The sequence below is a fragment of the Oncorhynchus tshawytscha genome, linkage group LG08 (assembly GCF_018296145.1).
Source record: "Oncorhynchus tshawytscha isolate Ot180627B linkage group LG08, Otsh_v2.0, whole genome shotgun sequence".
NCBI classification, from domain to species: Eukaryota; Metazoa; Chordata; class Actinopteri; order Salmoniformes; family Salmonidae; genus Oncorhynchus; species Oncorhynchus tshawytscha.
The window spans coordinates 30,124,919-30,144,728 of NC_056436.1; the positions used below are offsets into that span (position 1 = coordinate 30,124,919).

At 42.5% G+C, this 19,810-nt stretch overlaps 1 protein-coding gene and 1 pseudogene across 4 annotated transcripts; one reads left to right on the forward strand and one right to left on the reverse strand.

Moving 5' to 3' along the window:
- Positions 1-326: 326 nt before the first annotated feature.
- LOC112256670 (protein max) lies at positions 327-19,392 on the reverse strand. 4 transcript variants are annotated; one of them, XR_002954453.2, is made up of 5 exons: positions 19,190-19,392; positions 3,523-3,630; positions 2,998-3,181; positions 2,519-2,823; positions 327-1,225 (listed from the first exon to the last, which is right to left on the reverse strand). XR_002954453.2 is itself a non-coding variant. In XM_024430072.2 (4 exons), exons 1-4 carry the CDS (start codon positions 19,361-19,363, stop codon positions 2,636-2,638), a joined length of 654 nt encoding a protein of 217 aa, XP_024285840.2. In that variant the 5' UTR covers positions 19,364-19,392; the 3' UTR covers positions 2,375-2,635. The 4 variants fall into 4 exon arrangements, 3 of the variants coding, with proteins under 3 accessions (XP_024285840.2, XP_024285844.2, XP_024285843.2); XM_024430072.2 differs by lacking the exon at positions 327-1,225 and having other exon boundaries at positions 2,375-2,823; XM_024430076.2 differs by lacking the exon at positions 327-1,225 and having other exon boundaries at positions 2,375-2,823; positions 3,043-3,166; positions 19,190-19,387.
- LOC112256669 lies at positions 16,614-18,149 on the forward strand (annotated as a pseudogene).
- Positions 19,393-19,810: the final 418 nt, after the last annotated feature.

Genomic DNA, 19,810 nt, shown 5'->3' on the forward strand with positions numbered 1-19,810 from the left:
ATATTTTAAGCTGCCATCGAGGTCAGGTCTCCCTTGTAAAATAGGTATTCTGACCGCAATTGGACTTCCTGGATAAAGGTAGACTTGGTAAGGAACCAATTTATGTCTGTATTGTAGTCCCCCACTAACAAAGGTCATAACAAAAGCTGGAAGATTGTAAGCAAGACCACCTTGAAGCATGGTCTATCTAGGTTTTCAAACATGTATTGTCAAACAAGGGTAATCTAGTTGACTGTTCATCTAAAAGTATGCTATGCTATCACAACACCCTATCAGACCAAGAGTTTACCGTTCAAAATAAATGCATCCTGTCACTAAACACAGGACTGGATAAAATAGTTTTATTTATAATAGTTCCTCAGCAAAGGTATGCCTCAACTTCCAAAAATTGTTGGCAGTACTTACAACACCTGTAATATCAATAAAATAAAAAAATCTAGATTCTTACACACTAATTATCTGTAAAATAAAAAATCTAAATGACAAACATTCCCTGGACAGACAAATATTTTGAGGGGTTTTTCTTTGTAGAATGGACAACATTTACAAGTATACAGTAATATTCACTACACTGATATGGCCTTTTCCTTTAATACAAATAAAAAGGTTACTACCTTTTAACTGCATTGTGTAACATTAAGTATTTATCCATTTCGAAAAAATAAAAATGTAATCTCCATTTTCTTGAGAATAACAAAATAAAAACATTGCTGAACCTGTGAGGTGAGAATATATTAAATGATGCCAACACTGATGGAGGATGAACATCTCCATTGACAAGTGGTAAAGTTGAACAAAAATGTACAATATGGAATAAGAAATCAATTTCAACATATCACTTTGAAATATGTGTATTCAAATCCCTATATTTAAAGACTTCAGCCATCCACCTTGATTCCAGAAGATTGCATTAGATACATTTTTTTTTCAAAGCAACTTCGCATTATTTTGTGGAAAAGTACAAATATTAAAAAGGTAAACTATTCCTACGGACATTTTCTCAAAGGTCTGTGTAAGTCTCAACTCTTCGAACAGGTTCATTGAGGTGATTCAAAGCGAGAGATGGGAGTATTTGTTGTAGCTAGACTAAAGCTGTTCACCAGCTCACCTTTATATCCGATTCTGAACAATGATGTTTTAAAAGCATCAAGTCCTTCAAACTGCAGAGCTGTCTCACTTTGGGGGTGTTGAGAGCTGTTGGTGCACCATGAGGCGTGACAATACACTGGCAAAGGAGGATAAAGGTTGAAGAGTTGTATATACACTGCATTCGGAAAGTATTCAGACCGACTTTTTTCACATTGTTACATTCTTATTCTGAAATGGATAGAGACATTTCCTCATTCTACACACAATAACCCATAATGACAAAGACACACCCGTCTATATAAGGTCCCATAGTTGACAGTGCATGTCAGAGCAAAAACCAAGCCATGAGGTCAAAGGGGCAGCAGGGAGCCTAGTGGTTAGAGCTTTGGGCCAGTAACCAAAATATTTCTAGATCGAATCCTCAAGCTGACAAGGTAAAAATCTGTCATTCTGCCCCTGAACAAGTCAGTTAACTCACTGTTAACCGTCATTGTAAATAAATAATGATGGTCACTCTGACAGAGCGCCAGAGTTCCTCTGTGGAGATATGAGAACCTTCCAGAAGGACAACCATCTCTGCAACACTCCACCAATCAGGCCTTAATGGTAGTGGCCAGACATAAGCCACTCCTCAGTAAAAGGCACATGACAGCCCACTTGGAGTTTGCCAAAAGGCACCTAAAGTACTCTCAGACCATGTAGAAACTAGATTCACCTGTCTGATGAAACCAAGATTGAACTCTTTGGCCTGAATGCCAAGTGTCACATCTGGAGGAAACCTGGTACCATACCTACGGTGAAGCATGGTGGTGGCAGCATCATGCTGTGTGGATGTTTTTCATCGGCAGGGACTGGTAGACTTGTCTCGATCGAGGGAAAGATGAACGGAGCAAAGTACAGAGATCCTTGATGAAAACCTGCTCAGGACCTCAGACTGGGGTGACAGCTTTACCTTCCTACAGGACAAAGACACTAAGCACACAGCCAAGACAATGCACTAGTGGCTTCAGGACAAGTCTCTGAATGTCCTTGAATGGCCCAGCCAGAGCCCAGACTTGAACCCAATTGAACATCTCTGGAGAGACCTGAAAATAGCCATGCAGTGATGTCCCAAATCCAACCTGACAGAGCTTGAGAGGATCTGCAGAAAAGAATGGGAGAAACTCCACAAATACAGGTGTGCCAAACTTCATCATACCCAAGACTCGAGGCTGTAATCGCTGCCAAAGGTGCTTCAACAAAGTACTGGGTCTGAATACTTGTGTAAATGTGATACGTTTATTTTTAATGAATGTGCAACAATGTCTTTGAAAAAAAACTGTTTTTGCTTTGTCATTATGGGGTAATGCGCATACATTTAAAAACCATTTTAATCCATTTTAGAATAAGGCTGTAACGTAACAAAATGTTGGAAAAGCCACGATCGCACCTTTCTCACATGGTCTTCCCTCTGTCTCCTGGACTGGCATGAGAAGAATGGAAACAGACTCAACAGGAGGGGGCTGGTGGATAAGAGTCTCTCTGGTGATAACACTGTGGATGGAGTCTAGATGGGCTCCACACGCAGCTTCTTTCTATTGGCCGGCTCCTCTGTCTCTGATTCAGAGCTGGAGTCGGAGCCTCCGTCGAAGGCAGACACTGTGCTCCCCTTGGGGTTGGTGTACCAGCTGCTGTCAGAGGAAGAGTAGTTGGCCTGGAGAGTAGTGTTCCCTTTGGCCTTCTCCAGTGCACGGACTAAAATCAACCAGAGAAACACAGAACAATAGGATAAGTATAAGTCTCTCCCTTCTCCACCGTGAAACATTGTTCACTGGGATAATGCAATAAAGGCCATCAGAAGCAGAGCGTAAGTAGTGCAAGTATGGTTCTGATCAGTAGTGCCCATGACCAAGACACACCATGACTCACCCTCCTGCACCTGCAGTTGTCCCTGGGCCTTGAGCCCACACTCACCCTGCTGCTCTAGCATTGCATTCTGCTTCTTCAGGTCGTCAATGTCCTGCTGGTGTGTGTGGTTTTTTCGTCTCATGTACTGGATGTAGTCTGTGGCTTTGTCTAGGATCTGAGCTCGGGAAGCCTGTTTGACAGATTGCTGTCAGCAGCAAATTAAAAACTCAGCCATGAGGCAATGTTTCATTTGTCCTTATCAGAGCATTACAGATGACACACACTGCTGGCCTAGTTATTCAAGATTAGGCTAAATACCATTAGCTTATTGGAACCAAGTATCATTCCAAGCTGATTATTAACTCATTAATGAAAAATAAACCATTCAAAATAATGGGTGAGGCTTATTTGATCACCATTGCTACAGTAGTACATTTAGCAATAATACATTTGGACATTCATACAAACTACTAACTTCATATTGCATTTATTCTACAGTCCGACAGAGCTGGATAGTAGAAAATACCGATTACTAACTTCACTAACCTTCTCCCCTTGTAACACAGGCACAGAGTCCCGTAAACTGCTGAAGCTGTCTTTAATGTGGTCCCTACGTTTGCGCTCCAGCGCATTGTGATGTGCTCGTTTGTCAGCCTGCAAAGAGAGATTCACAGAGGAATCAAAGTCAACCCAAACTAGCAATAGGCCTAATAGGTTGCAAAATGATAAAGCAAACATTTTAAAGTTGGCTGTCCATTTGAATTTCCATTAGAATCCGAACTCAACAATTTAACACATTAGCCATGAGTTGATCCTAGTAACAGGAAGGATAAATATAGACTGATGCAAGATTTAAAGGGATATTTCACCCAAACTACAAAATTACATTGGTTTCCTTACCCTGTAAGCAGTCTATAGACAAGGTATTGGTGGCACAAATCCCATTAAAGTCATGGGACCAATATTAGCATTTTTTTTAACACATGTTCAAAACATCTAAGTGACTTGAGCTTCACAATACTTGGAACCACCAAGACTCTTCCTAGAGCTGGCCGTCTGGCCAAACTGAGCAAATCGGGGGAGACGGGCCTTGGTCAGGTAGGTGACAAAGAACCCAATGGTCACTCTGACAGAGCTGCAAAGTTCCTCTGTGGAGATGGGTGAACCTTCCAGAAGGACAACCATCTCTGCAGCACTCCACTAATCAGGCCTTAATGGTAGACTGGCCAGACGGAAGCCACTCCTCAGTAAAAAGGCACATGACAGCGCAATTGGAGTTTGCTAAAAAAAGGCACCTAAAGGATTCTCAGACCATGAGAAACAAGATTCTCTGGTCTGATGAAACCAAGATTGAACTCTTTTTCCTGAATGCCAAGCGTCACATCTGGAGGAAACCTGGACCTATCCCTACGGTGAAGCATGGTGGTGGCAGCATCATGCTGTGGGATGTTTTTCAGCAGCAGGGACTGGGAGACTAGTCACGATTGAGGGAAAGATGAACTGCGCAAAGTACAGAGAGCCCTGATGAAAACCTGCTCCAGAGTGCTCAGGACCTCAGACTGGGGTGAAGGTTCAGCTTCCAACAGGACAATGACCCTAAGAACACAGCCAAGACAACACAGTAGTGGCATTGGGACAAGTCTCTGAATGTCCTTGAGTGGCCCAGCCAGAGCCCGGACTTGAACCCAATCGAACATCTCTGGAAAGACCTGAAAATAGCTTTGCAGTGATGCAATTTCCGTTTGTTCTTATTTTATTAAGTTGCTACTTTTTCTAAACCTGTTTTTGCTTTGTCATGATGGGGTATTGTATGTAGATTGCTGATGAAAAAAACGATGTAATCAATTTTAGAACAAGGGGTCTGAATACTTTCCAAAAGCACTGTATGTTGCTTTCTGGGCTTTAACAGAAACAAACAGCCGCAAATGCAATAACTGCATTGTCTTTTCACCAATTGATGAAGTGTGAACAACCTGTCAAAAGACTAAATCAATGTGTAATCGTGATGGGAAGGACACAATGTATATTATTCCCTCTCATGGGGTGCATAGTACCATTCAAAATGACATGACTTTTGAATGGCATCCTCTGCATAGCATGATACTAGTTTGATACGGAATTTACCCATCAGACATGTTTATGTTAAGCCGCACGGTTTACAAGTTTCTTGCAAGAAAACAAACTAAAGGAATGGGTAATTTCATACTGCTAGCTAGCTAAATACAGGATGTGTTCAGGTATTATATGATGGAATTACCCTTTCATAAGCCTCATGTAGCTAGCTAAAATTACATCTAAAAGAGAAAAGTATACCTAGCTAGCTAACTTCGGAGAAATGGCACTGCCCTTGTACACTTCTCTGCATGAGCTAAGCCGACCTCGCAACCGTGTTGATGGGGTAATATTAACCTTTAGCACCCATTGACACATTCATAGACACTAAAACTACCTATAGCACACATTGACAATAGTATCTTCTCGGTAGGGGAGTTTTGTTAAGAGTCTCAACACTTCTCCAGAGTGGCGCAGTGGCCTAAAGCACTGCATTGCAGTGATTGAGGCGTTACTACAGACCCAGGTTCAAACCCGGGCTGTGTCGCTGCTGGCCGCGACCAGGAGACCCATGAGGCAGAGCACAATTGGCCCAGTGTTGTCCAGGATAGAAGAGGGTTTGTCCGGCAGGGATGTCCATGTTCCATCGCGCTTTAGCCGGGCTCATGCACGCTGACTTCGGTTGCCAGTTGTACCGTGTTTCCTCAGACACATTGATGCGGCTGGTTTCTGGGTTAAGCGAGCAGTGGGTCAAGAAGCAGTGCGGCTTGGCAGGTTCGTGTTTCAGAGGATGCAAGGCTCATTGGAATTGGAGTAGAAGTTGTTTGGGCTAAACTATAGATGGGCTATGTACAGGTGCAGTGATATGTGAGCTGCTCTGACAGCTGGTGCTTAAAGCTAGTGAGGGAGATAAGTGTTTCCAGTTTCAGAGATTTTTGTAGTTCGTTCCAGTCATGGGTAGCAGAGAACTGGAAGGAAAGGCGGCCAAAGGAATAATTGGTTTTGGGGGTGACCAGAGAGATATACCTGCAGGAGCGCGTGCTACGGGTGGGTGCTGCTATGGTGACCAGCGAGCTGAGATAAGTGGGGACTTTACCTAGCAGGGTCTTGTAGATGACCTGGAGCCAGTGGGTTTGGCGACGAGTATGAAGCGAGGGCCAGCCCACGAGAGCGTACAGGTCGCAGTGGTGGGTAGTATATGGGGTTTTGGTGACAAAACGGATGGCACTGTGATAGACTGTATCCAATTTATTGAGTAGGGTATTGGAGGCTATTTTGTAAATGACATCGCCGAAGTTGAGGATCGGAAGGATGGTTAGTTTTACGAGGGTATGTTTGGAAGGATGCTTTGTTGTGAAATAGGAAGCCAATTCTAGACTTAACTGTGGATTGGAGATGTTTAATGTGAGTCTGGAAGGAGAGTTTACAGTCTAACCAGACACCTAGGTATTGGTAGTTTTCCACATATTCTAAGTCAGAACCGCCCAGAGTAGTGATGCTGGACGGGCGGACAGGTGCAGGCAGCGATCTGTTGAAGAGCATGCATTTAGTTTTACTTGTATTTAAGAGCAGTTGGAGGCCACGGAAGGAGAGTTGTATGGCATTGAAGCTCATCTGGAGGGTTGTTAACACAGTGTCCAAAGAAGGGCCGGAAGTATACAGAATTGTGTTGTGTGCGTACAGGTGGATCAGAGACTCACCAGCAGCAAGAGCGACATCATTGATGTATACAGAGAAGAGAGTCGGCCCAAGAATTGAACCCCGTGGCACCCCCATAGAGACTGCCAGAGGCCCGGACAACAGGCCCTCCGATTTGACACACTGAACTCTATCAGAGAAGTAGTTGGTGAACCAGGCGAGGCAATCATATGAGAAACCAAGGCTATCGAGTCTGCCGATGAGGACATAGTGATTGACAGAATCAAAATCCTTGGCCAGGTCAATGAATACGGCTGCACAGTATTGTTTCTTATCGATGGCGGTTAAGATATTGTTTAGGACATTGAGCGTGGCTGAGGTGCACCCATGACCAGCTCTGAAACCAGATTGCATAGCGGAGAAGGTGCAGTGGGATTCGAAATGGTCAGTAATCTGTTTGTTGACTTGGCTTTCGAAGACCTTAGAAAGGCAGGGTAGGATAGATATAGATCTGTAGCAGTTTGGGTCATCTCAGACGACACGAAAGAGAGGTTGAACAGGCTAGTAATAGGGGTTGCAACAATTTCGGAAGATCATTTTAGAAAGAAAGGGTACAGATTGTCTAGCCCGGCTGATTTGTAGGGGTCGAGATTTTGCAGCTCTTTCAGAACATCAGATGACTGGATTTGGGAGAAGGAGAAATGGGGAATGCTTTGGCGAGTTTCTGTGGGGGGTAGAAGTCGACCGATTATTTAGGGCCGATTTCAAGTTTTCATAACAATCGGAAATCTGTATTTTTGTTTTTTACAACTCAGATATTTTTTTCAATGACGGCCTAGGAATGGTTGGTTAACTGCCTTGTTCAGGAGCAGAACGACAGATTTTTACCTTGTCAGCTCAGGGATTCAATCTTGCAACCTTAAGGTTAACTAGTCCAACCACCTGCCTCACAAGGAGCCTGCCTGTTGCGCGAATGCAGTAAGAAGCCAAGGTAAGTTGTTAGCTAGCATTAAACTTATTTTATAACTTAGTTTATCTAGCGTGTCCTGCGTAGCATATAATCGGTGCGGTGCGCATTCGCAAAAAAGAACTGTCGTTGCTCCAACATGTACCTAACCATAAACATCAATGCCTTTGTTAAAATCAATACACAGAAGTATATATTTTTAAACCTGCATATTTAGCTAAAAGAAACGTTAGCAGGCAACATTAACCAGGTGAAATTGTGTCACTTCTCTTGCGTTCATTGCACGCAGAGTCAAGGTATAAGCAACAGTTTGGGCCGCCTGGCTCATTGCGAACTAATTTGCCAGAATTTTACGTAATTATGACATAACATTGAAGGTCGTGCAATGTAACAGCAATATTTAGACTTAGGGATGCCATCCGTTAGATAAAATACAGAACGGTTCCGTATTTCACTGAAATAATAAACGTTTTGTTTTCGAAATGATAGTTTCCGGATTCGACCATATCAATGACCTAAGGCTCGTATTTCTGTGTGTTATTATGTTATAATTAAGTCTATGATTTAGGAGAGAGATGGAAGCTATACTGTTACACTGGCAATACTAAAGTGCCTATAAGAACATCCAATAGTCAAAGGTATATGAAATACAAATCTTATAGAGAGAAATAGTCCTATAATTCCTATAATAACTACAACCTAAAACTTCTTACCTGGGAAAATTGAAGACTCATGTTAAAAGGAACCACCAGCTTTCATATGTTCTCATGTTCTGAGCAAGGAACTTAAACGTTAGCTTTCTTACATGGCACATATTGCACTTTTACTTTCTTCTCCAACACTTTGTTTTTGCATTATTTAAATCAAATTGAACAGGTTTCATTATTTATTTGAGGCTAAATTGATTTTATTGATGTATTATATTCAGTTAAAATAAGTTCATTCAGTATTGCTGTAATTACAAATACATTTTATTTTATTTTTTAATCGTCCGATTAATCGGTATCGGCCTTTTTTGGTCTTCCAATAATCGGCATCGGCGTTGAAAAATCATAATAGGTCGACCTCTAGTGGAGAGTACAGTGCAGTTGGCCGGGGTAGGGGTAGCCAGCTGGAAAGCAGGGCCAGCCGTAGAAAATGCTTATTGAAATTCTCAATTATAGTGGATTTATCAGTGGTGACAGAGTTTCCTATCCTCAGTGCAGTGGGCAGCTGGGAGGAGGTGCTCTTATTCTCCATGGACTTTACAGTGTCCCAAAACCTTTTTGAGTTTGTGTTGCAGGAAGCAAATTTCTGCTTGAAAAAGCTAGCCTTTGCTTTTCTAACTGCCTGTGTGTATTGGTTTTGAACTTACCTGAAAAGTTGCATATCACGGGGGCTGTTCGATGCTAATGCAGAACATCATAGGATGTTTTTGTGCTGGTTAAGGGCAGTCAGGTCTGGAGAGAACCAAGGGCTATATCTGTTTCTGGTTCTTAATTTCTTGAATGGGGCATGCTTATTTAAGAGGGTGAGGAAGGCATTTTTTTTTTAAATCACCAGGCATCCTCTATTGACGGAATGAGGTCAATATCCTTCCAGGATACCCCGGCCAGGTCGATTAGAAAGGCCTGCTCGCTGAAGTGTTTCAGGGAGCGCTTGACAGTGATGAGTGGAGGTCCCTTGACCGCTGACCCATTACGGATGCAGGCAATGAGGCAGTGATCGCTGAAATCCTGGTTGAAAACAGCAGAGGTGTATTTAGAGGGCAAGTTGGTTAGGATGATATTTATGAGGGTGCCTGTGTTTACGGCTTTGGGGTTGTAGGATAGCTGGGGTGTTAAGCATGTTCCAGTTTAGGTCACCTAGCAGCACAAGCTCTGAAGATAGATGGGGGACAATCAGTTCACATATGGTGTCCAGAGCACAGTTGGGGGCATAGGGTGGTCTATAGCAGGCGGCAACGGTGAGAGACTTGTTTTTAGAGAATTGGATTTTTAAAAATAGAAGGTCAAATTGTTTGGGTACAGGCCTGGATAGTAGGACAGAACTCTGTAGGCTAACACCGCCCCCTTTGGCAGTTCTATCTTGTCGGAAAATGTTCCCATACTAAACAGGATATTTTGTCAGGACAAGATGCTAGAATATGCATATAATTGACAGCTTAGGATAGAAAACACTCTAAAGTTTCCAAAACTGTACAAATATTGTCTGTGAGTATAACAGAACTGATATTGCAGGCGAAAGCCTGAGAAAAATCCAATCCTGAAGTGACTCATTGTTTGTAAGCTCTGCGTTCCAATGCGTCCCTATTGAGCAGTGAATGGGCTATCAACCAGATTACTTTTTCTCTGTATTCCCCAAGGTGTCTACAGCATTGTGACGTAGTTTTACGCATTTATGTTGAAGAATACCTGGAAACGGCTACATTGGGCAAGTGGTCACCTGATGGCTCTGAGTGATTCTCGCGTAAAATACAGAGGTAGCCATTATTCCAATCGGTCCTACTGAAAAAACAAAAGACCAATTGTCCCGGTGGATATATTATCGAATAGATATTTGAAAAACACCTTGAGGATTGATTATAAACAACGTTTGCCATGTTTCTGTCGATATTATGGAGCTAATTTGGAATATTTTTCGGCGTTTTCGGGACTGCAATTTCCGGGCGATTTCTCGGCCAAACGTGAAGAACAAACGGAGCTATTTCGCCTACAAAAATAATATTTTTTGAAAAAAGGAACATTGGCTATCTAACTGGGAGTCTCGTGAGTGAAAACATGCGAAGCTCATCAAAGGTAAACGATTTAATTTGATTGCTTTTCTGATTTCCGTGACCAAGTTACCTGCTGCTAGCAGGACAAAATGCTATGCTAGGCTATCGATAAACTTACACAAATGCTTGTCTAGCTTTGGCTGTAAAGCATATTTTGAAAATCTGAGATGACAGGGTGATTAACAAAAGGCTAAGCTGTGTCTCAATTTATTTCACTTGTGATTTTCATGAATAGGAATATTTTCTAGGAATATTTATGTCCGTTGCGTTATGCTAATTAGTGTCAGTCGATGATTACGCTCCCGGACCCGGGATGGGGAGTTACTAGAGGTTAAGCAGTGAATAAAACAAACTTAGGGAGGAGGTTTCTAATGTTAACATGCATGATACCAAGGCTTTTACTTAATTAATGACCAACGGCTCGTATTTCTGTGTTCATTATATTATAATTAAGTCTATGATTTGATAGAGCAGTCTGACTGAGCGGTGGTTGGCGGCAGAAGGCTCGTAAGCATTCATTCAAACTTTACTGCTTTTGCCAGCAGCTCTTAGCAATGCTTGCTTCACAGAGCTGTTTATGACTCCAGGCCTATCGACTCCTGAGATTAGGCTTGCAATACTAAAGTGCCTATTAGAACATCCAATTGTTAAAGGTATATGAAATACAAATGGTAAAGAGAGAAATAGTCGATAATTCCTATAATAACTACAACCTAAAACGTCTTAACTTTTTATGGCTGCAGGGGCAGTATTGAGTAGCTTGGATGAAAAGGTGCCCATTGTAAACGGCCAGCTCCTCAGTCTCAGTTGCTAATATATGAATATTATTATTAGTATTGGATAGAAAACACTCTAAAGTTTCCAAAACTGTCAAAATATTGTCTGTGAGTATAACAGAACTGAGATTGCAGGCGAAACCCTGAGGAAAATCAAAACAGGAAGTGGCTTCTATTTTGAATACTCCATAGCCTCCCTTTGCTGGATTTAAAGGGATATGAACCAGATTCCTTTTCCTATCGCTTCCTCAAGGTGTCAGACTTCAGGCATAGTTTCAGGATTTTATTTTTGAAAAATGAGCCAGAACGATAACATCGCGTCAAGTGGTCACATGAGTCTTGCTCACGCAACAGAATTTGGACAGCCATTGTTTTCCCATCTCCTACTGTGAAAGACATTTGCGATTGATATATTATCGATTATATATTTGAAAAACAACCTGACGATTGATTATAAAAAAACGTTTGACATGTTTCTGTGGACATTATGGAAACTATTTGGAATTTGTCTGCGTTTTCGTGACCGCTCTTTCCTGTGGATTTCTGAACATAACGGAGGTATTTTGGATATAAATATTATCTTTGTGGAACAAACGGAACATTTGTTGTGTAATTGGGAGTCTCGTGAGTGAAAACATCCGAAGATCATCAAAGGTGAACGATTAATTTGATTGCTTTTCTGATTTTCGTGACCGAGTTACCTGATGCTAAGTGTACTTAATGTTTTATTGTGTGATCGATAAACTTACACAAACGCTTGGATTGCTTTCTCTGTAAAGCATAATTTCAAAATCTGACACGACAGGTGGATTAACAAAAGGCTAAACTGTGTTTTCCTATAATGCACTTGTGATTTCATGAATATAAATATTTATAGTAATATTTATTGTATGTAGCGCTATGCTATTCAGCGGTTGTTGACACTTATCCCGATATCGGGATTGCAGCCATAACAAGTTAACTGGGAATATTGAAGAACTAGAAATATTGAACCACAAGCTTTCATATGTTCTCATGTTCTGAGGAACTTAAACTTTCGCTTTTTTAAATGGCACATATTGCACTTTTACTTCTCCAACGCTGTGTTTTTGCATTGTTTAAACATGTTTCATTTATTTGAGACTAAATAGATTTGATTTATGTATTATATGAAGTTGTGTTTATTGTTCATTCAGTATTGTTGTAATGGCATTACAAATATATAAACAAAAATAATGATTAATGAATAAATACATTTAAAATATATATATATATTTTTTTAAACTGCTGATTACTCGGTATCGGCTTTTTTTTGGTCCTATAATAATCGGCATTGGCATTGGAAAATCATAAACGGCCGACCTCTATTTACTACACACCTTTTATAGGGTTACCAGAAGGCCATATCTCCATGTTACAGTGCTTGTTAACGGAAAACAGACAGAGGCGACCACCTGTGCTAATTAGCTATCTAGCGTGCTTTGAACACCTGTGTGTCAGCGTAACTCGAGAAGTGTAGCAAAAGTATAGTTTTGTTGGCTGTAGGCACCCATAGCTGTATGGATGTGTGCAAAACTGCTACAGTAAGTATCCTTTTCCTTTTAAGGAGTCTTTCTCGCTGGTGAAAGAACACCACTAGGGGGGATACAGTCCTAGACCACTGATATTCTACCCACAAGCAAGCATACAAGGCCCTCCCTCATCCGCTAAATCGGCAGGTAGCCTAGTGGTTAGAGCGTTGGACTAGTAACCGAAAGGTTGCGAGATCAAATCCCCGAGAATCTGTCGTTCTGCCTCTGAACAAGGTAGTTAACCTCTCGAGTAGGGGGCAGTATTTTGACGTCCGGATGAAAAGCGTGCCCAAAGTAAACTGCCTGTTATTCAGGCCTAGAAGCTAGGATATGTATATATCATATGGTAGATTTGGATAGAAAACACTCTAAAGTTTCTAAAACCTTTAAAATGATGTATGTGAGTATAAAAGAACTGATATGGCAGGCAAAACCCTGAGGACAAACCATCCCCAAAAAAAGACATTTCAGCCTACCACTATTTCCAATGGCTATCACTTTTATTATAAAGCCAAGTCCTCCCAGACTGCAGTTCCTAGGGCTTCCACTAGATGTCAAGTCTTTAGAGTTTCAGGCTGGTTTTTGGAAAAATGAGCCAGAAATGGTAGTTTTTCTAGGTGGCTCCCATTTTGGCTGTAGTGTTTCCAAGAGCGTGGTATTTTTCTCCGGTAAAGACAATAACGATTCTCAGTCTTAAATGTTATCGTTTATTTACGTATTAGGGTACCTAAGGTTTGATTATAAATGTTTTTTTGACTTGTTTGGAATAGTTTATTAGTAACGTTTGGGATTCATTTTGTATGCATTTTGATGGAGGGAAATTATTGGGTGGATTATTGACTGAAGCGCGCCAGCTAAACTGAGTTTTTATGGATATAAAGAAAGGACATTATCGAACAAAAGGATCAACAAAAGGATCGTTTTTGATGTAACTGGGACGTTCGAGTGCCAACAGAAAAATATCATCAAAGGTAAGGGATTTTTAATATCGCTATTTCTGACTTTCGTGTCGCACCTGCCAGGTTGAAATATGTTTTTCATGTGTTTGTATGCGGGGCGCTGTCCTCGGATAATTGCATGGTGTGCTTTCCCCTGTAAAGCCTTTTTGAAATCTGACACAGCGGCTGGATTAACAAGAAGTTAAGCTTTATTTTGATGTATTACTCTTGTGATTTTATGAAAAGTTAAATATTTATAATACTGTAGTTTGAATTTCACGCTCTGCAATTCCACCGGATGTGGGACTCCCACCTGCCCATAAGAAGTTTTTAACCCACTGTTCCTAGGCAGTCATTGAAAATAAGAATTTGTTCTTAACTGACTTGACTAGTTAAATAAAGGTTAAAAATAAAATAAAAATCAGCAAATCAGGCCTCCGTACTCTTGCTTCCTGTTTTACAAGCAGAAGCTGAAACCGGAAGTACCCACGATTCACTCCGTTGAGAAATGGTCTCCAGAATCAGAGGTTATGCTACAGGACTACTTTACTAGCGCTGATAGGAATATGTTTAGAGACTCCGCCGATAACATAGATGAGCTAACCACCCGCCACCGGCTTCATTAGAAAATGCATTGGCGATGTGGTACACACGGTGAGGGTTTGCTGCTTCCCCAATCAAAAGCCCTGGATTAACACCAAGGTTGGAGCTAAACTAAAAATCAGGGCTACCGCACACAGAGCTATCGTAGACAACCCTGATGCTACGACCGAAGACAGGAATAAGTACAAGGAGGCCCGCTATTAACGCAGCAGATTCATCAAATGAACAAAAGGACAATATAGGAATAAGATGGATTCATATTAGACAGGCCCTGACACCCGCCACATGTGAGAGGGGCTACAGTCCATTACAGATTACAAAGGAAGACCCAACCGTGATCTACCAAACGATGCCTCTCTAAAAGATTAACTCAATGCATTTTATGCACGCTTTGACCATGTTGAGTCATGTGTGAGGACTGGGTGATCTCACGCTGAGGCCGACGTGAGAAGGGTCTTTAAATCAAGTCAACACCCGCAAGGCCCCGGGCCCCAACAATATTCCAGGGTGCGTTCTCAGAGCATGTCCAGAACAGCTGGCAGGCATATTCATATTCAATTTTCAACCTCTCCTTTTCCCAGTCTGTAGTCACCGTATGTTTTAAGATGACCACAATCATTCCTGTTCCTAAGAACTCTAAAGGCTTCATGCCACAATGATTACTGCCCTGTAACAGTCACTTCTGTAATCATGAAGTGCTTTGAGAGGCTGGTTATGGCACACATTAACTCCACCATCCCAGCCACTCTAGACCCACTCTAATTCCAGTGTTGATTTGCTAAATTGTAATTACTTTGCTACTATGGCCTATTTATTGCCATACCTCCTCATGCCATTTGCACACACTGTATATAGACTTTTTATGTTTTTATTGTGTTATTGACTGTACGCTTGTTTATTCCATGTGTAACTGTTGTTTCTTTCGCACTGCTTTGCTTTATCTTGGCCAGGTCTGCAACTGGATCCTGGACTTCCTGATGGGCCAACCACATGTGGTGAGGGTAGGCAACATCCCCTCAACCACACTGACCTTTAACACAGTGGCCCAACAGGTGTGTGTGCTTAGTCCCCTCCTGTACTCCCTGTTCACCCACAACTGTATGGACTTCAACGCCATTATCAAGTTCGCCGACGACACGACAGTGGCAGACCTGATCACCGGCGACAAGAGTCAGCCTACAGGAAGGAGGTCAGTGACCTGGCAGTGTGGGGCCGGAGCAACAACTTCTCCCTCAACGTCAAGAAGACAAGAGCTGATTGTGGACTATAGGAAACAAGGGGGGGACGAGCACACCCCCACCCACATCAATTCGGCGGTTGTGGAGCAGGTAGAGCGCTTCAAGTTCCTTGTGTCCAAATCACTAGACTTAAAATGGTCCACACGCACAGTCACGAAGAAGGCACAACAGTGCCTGTTCCCCCTCAGGAGGCTGAAAAAGTTTGGCCCTCAGAAATGTTTTGGTACGACGCAATCCTGTTTCGGAGCTCTACGGACAATTCCGTCGACCTCATGTCTTGGTTTTTGCTCTGACATGCACTGTCAACTGTGGGACCTTATATAGACAGGTGTGTGCCTTTCCAAATCATGTCCAATCAATTGAATTTACCACAGGTGGACTCCAATCAAAGTTGTAGAAACATCTCCAGGATGATCCATGGAAACAGGATGTACCTGAGCTCAATTTCAAGTCTCATAGCAAAGGGTCTAAATACTTATGTAAAATTTGGTATCAGTTTATACATTAGCAAACATTTCTAAAAACCTGTTTTTGCTTTGTCATTATGAGGCATTGTATGCAGACTGACGAGGAAAAATAAGGCTGTAACGTAACTATGTGGAAAAAGTCAAGGGGTCTAAATATTTTCAGAACACACTGCATGCTCCTTATCTCTCATGTCAGCAATAAATAATATTTCAATTTTTTTTTAAAGACTTACTGTGGGAGTTCTGTACAGATCTATATGCTGTGTGTGCCTCCAGTTGACGAACTACACTTTTTCCCACGGTGTACAAACAGGTCAGTGGAGGCTGCTCGGCGGAGAACAGCTCCTAATAATGGCTGGAACGGAGTAAATGGAATGGCATCAAACCATGTGTTTGATGTATTTGTTACCATTCCACTCCCAACAGTACCACGAGCCAATCCTCCCCAATTCAGGTGCCACCAACCTCCTGTGACAGGTGTTCAGCGGATGCTAGATTGATAATTAGCACAGGTTGTTCGAGAACACATTTCTTTCCTCGAGGCAAGCAGAAGTTGGTAGCCGAAGTCTACGCCCTCCTCGTCGGCGATTGGTCAACAGTAGGGATTCTACAATGACGTGCACGTTGTCATTCAAGGAGAGAAGACTCGTCCTCATTCGCTTTTTTTCTCTCTTCCTAAAGATGGCGGCAGGGACTCTGTACACATATCCAGAAAACTGGAGAGCCTTCAAGGCTCAGATTGCAGCCCAGTACAGCGGTGCCTGCCTCAAGGTGGCCAGCAGCGCCCCTGCCTTCAATTTCGGGCAGACAAACCGTACCCCCGCCTTCCTCAACAACTTCCCCTTGGGCAAGGTTCCAGCTTTTCAGGGCGATGACAGCTTCTGTCTTTTCGAGAGTAATGCCACTCACTACCTGAGCAATGAGGCCCTGCATGGCAGCAGTCCCCAGGCCCAGTCCCAGGTGCTTCAGTGGGTAAGCTTTGCTGATGCTGAAATCATCCCTCCAGGCTCTGCGTGGGTCTTCCCGACCTTGGGAATCATGCAGTTCAACAAGCAGGCAACAGAGCAGGCCAAGGAGGAGGTGAAGAAGGTTCTGTTTGTCCTCAACCATCACCAGGACCTTCCTGGTTGGAGAGCGAGTCAGCCTAGCTGATATCAGCGTGGCCTGTAGCATGATCTGGCTCTTTAAACAGGTCCTTGAGCCTTCCTTCCGCCAACCTTTCCCCAACGTGACCCGTTGGTTCCAGACCTGCGTCAACCAGACCCAGTTCAAGACCGTGCTCGGAGAGGTCAAGCTCTGCGACAAGATGGCTCAGTTTGATCCCAAGAAGTTCTCTGATATGCAGCCCAAGAAGGACAGCCTTCCCAAGAAAGATGCCCCTCCCAAGAAAGAGAAGGCTGGAAAGGAGGCAGGCAGACCTCAGGAGAAGAAGGACAAGAATAAGAAGGAAGAGAAGGAAGCTGCCCCTGCTGAGGAGGAAATGGACAAGTGTGAAGCAGCTCTGGCTTCAGAACCCAAAACAAAGGACCCTTTCACTCACCTACCAAAGAGTGTATTTGTCATGGACGAGTTCAAGAGGAAGTACTCTAACGAGGACACGCTGACTGTAGCCGTGCCCCACTTCTGGGAACACTTTGACAGGGCTACTCCATCTGGTACGGTGAGTACAAATACCCCGAGGAGCTTACCATGACCTTCATGAGCTACAACCTCATCATGGGAATGTTCCAGCGTCTTGACAAACTCTGCAAGAACAGCTTTGCCAGCGTGATCCTGTTCGGCGGGAACAACGACAGTAGCATTTCTGGAATCTGGATCTTCAGAGGACAGGACTTAGCTTTCACTCTGTCTGATGACTGGCAGATTGATTACGAGTAATACGCCTGGCGCAAACTGGACCCCGACAGCGACGAAACCAAGACCATGGTCAAGGAAGACTGCTTGGGAGGGAGAGTTCAAACACGTGGGAAAACCCTTTAACCAGGGCAAGTGCTTCAAGTGAGCAGCGTGGAGGATGATGGCACCATGACCCCTATACGTCTGCCATTATACATCAACACCTTAACCTAAGGACATTCAAACACCTTGTGCTTGGACCTTCTCAAACTGATCTTCAGTTGGAATGGATTGTGTCTCAATGGTCTTAACAGAAGCGGTTGTTTTGAGTTGACAAATAAACATGTTTTCCACAATGAAAAGAAAATAATAATAAAAAGACTCGTCCTCATTCACATTTTTTTACTTGAAATACTGCACCAAACATCCTAGTCAGAAGCAAAATTGTGCAACTATCATCTCCTCTACAAAAATGTCAAAATTAATGACAGATATCTTGATGTAATGGACAAACAGTACTATTGCCGTTTTTTTTCTCGCGAAGGTCTTATTAAGGGAGTATATGCCAGCCGGACGGAAGCATGCTTGACGCCTTTACACACAGGTGTTCGGACCATAGTGGTGCCTCTGTCAACACGCGTTGTTCGTGAAGATATGGCAGTGTGGGAACGCTAACCCTATAAAAAGGTGTGTATCAAGTGAACATATTGTATTACATTTACATTACATTTATTTTTCACTAATATGAATTACAAGCTTTGTTCCAAAACTCGACTGCAAGTGACGCGTGTTAATGTTGAGACTAAGTGTCAGGGCTCTTAAAACTCCCCGTACAAAATACGCCTTCATCCAATGATGTGTAAAGTAATGGGACAGCGTCATGAGCTAATCTCATTCCTGCATTGAGGTACGTTTTCAGACCCATATCTGGCACCAGCTCCAGGTGTCTTAATGTAACCATGTTTGCGTTCCGACACCAGTGCACCTCAGCATAATTTTGGGGTTATCTTCTTTCAAGATAAACAACCCCAGTGCAGAGCAGTGTAATGGTGGGGTTATCATTTTACAATATATACAAATGATGCAGATGGATTTTGCGTTGCAGGCATCGCTGATGCCCAAGGGTCTAGCCAGGTAGCAAGCGATTTTCATTCAGTTAACCACTTCAACTAGAACAGGCAAGCTCCGTGTTGGCTAACGCTTGCTAACGTTAACTACATTATTCTAAAACTGGTAACGCTAACGAACATTAACTAGGAAGTCAAACGTTTGAGTGTTTTAGCTAACTGGGTTTGCAGGTTACTGGGTCAAATATTTCTGATCTGCCAGTTCAGCTACACTAGCTAGCTAGTACACGTTTCCCTCAAAGGCTCGAGCGAGCACATTAACTTACGTCACTGTCAACATCGATATCTTCGTTGTCGCTCATTCTTCGGTGAAATGTATGAGGGGGGGAGTGTTTAAAAACAAAGCGAGGTAGCAACCAAAATGAAATCAAGAACGGAGCAACTCCTACAGCAGGGACAAGACGATCAACGGATTCTCCCCACGTGATTCGCCTACACATGGACACAACAGCCTGTAAAGCGCATGTGCGAAGACGAAATGTTGTATGGGTATTGGTGTCCTTGACTCATTAAACGCGTACCATTGTCACCATTTTGTAATTGGACTGTATTATTCCTGACAAAGTTTTAAAATACCATTACAATATCTGCTTTATAATTTTACCGTACACCTTGTGGTGAATAGGCAACTGATCCTAATTCAGTGACTTCTACAGATGCATAGAAAGACAGACAGATTCTGATCAGTAAATTCACATTGATAAATTGTGTTAATTTATTACCCTTGATTAAGGAGGGATTCTGATGGAATTATCAAACTACATACAGATGAGAGCACACTATCACATGAAAGGGGGGAAACCTAACAATATATTTGGTCATATCATCATAGCTGTCTTTACCTGTTTATTATTATTCAGAATTAGGTGTAGGTATGTACAATCTAT

What these genes read in the sequence shown, in the direction of transcription:
- LOC112256670 (XM_024430072.2), bottom strand. Translation starts at nt 19,363, where the DNA reads ATGTGTAGGCGAATCACGTGGGGAGAATCCGTTGATCGTCTTGTCCCT. An exon ending in CTGTGTTACAAGGGGAGAAG is followed by an intron (nt 3,182 to 3,522) that starts GTTAGTGAAGTT and finishes TGCTGCTGACAG; the next exon opens with CAATCTGTCAAACAGGCTTC. An exon ending in ACAACTGCAGGTGCAGGAGG is followed by an intron (nt 2,824 to 2,997) that starts GTGAGTCATGGT and finishes GGTTGATTTTAG; the next exon opens with TCCGTGCACTGGAGAAGGCC.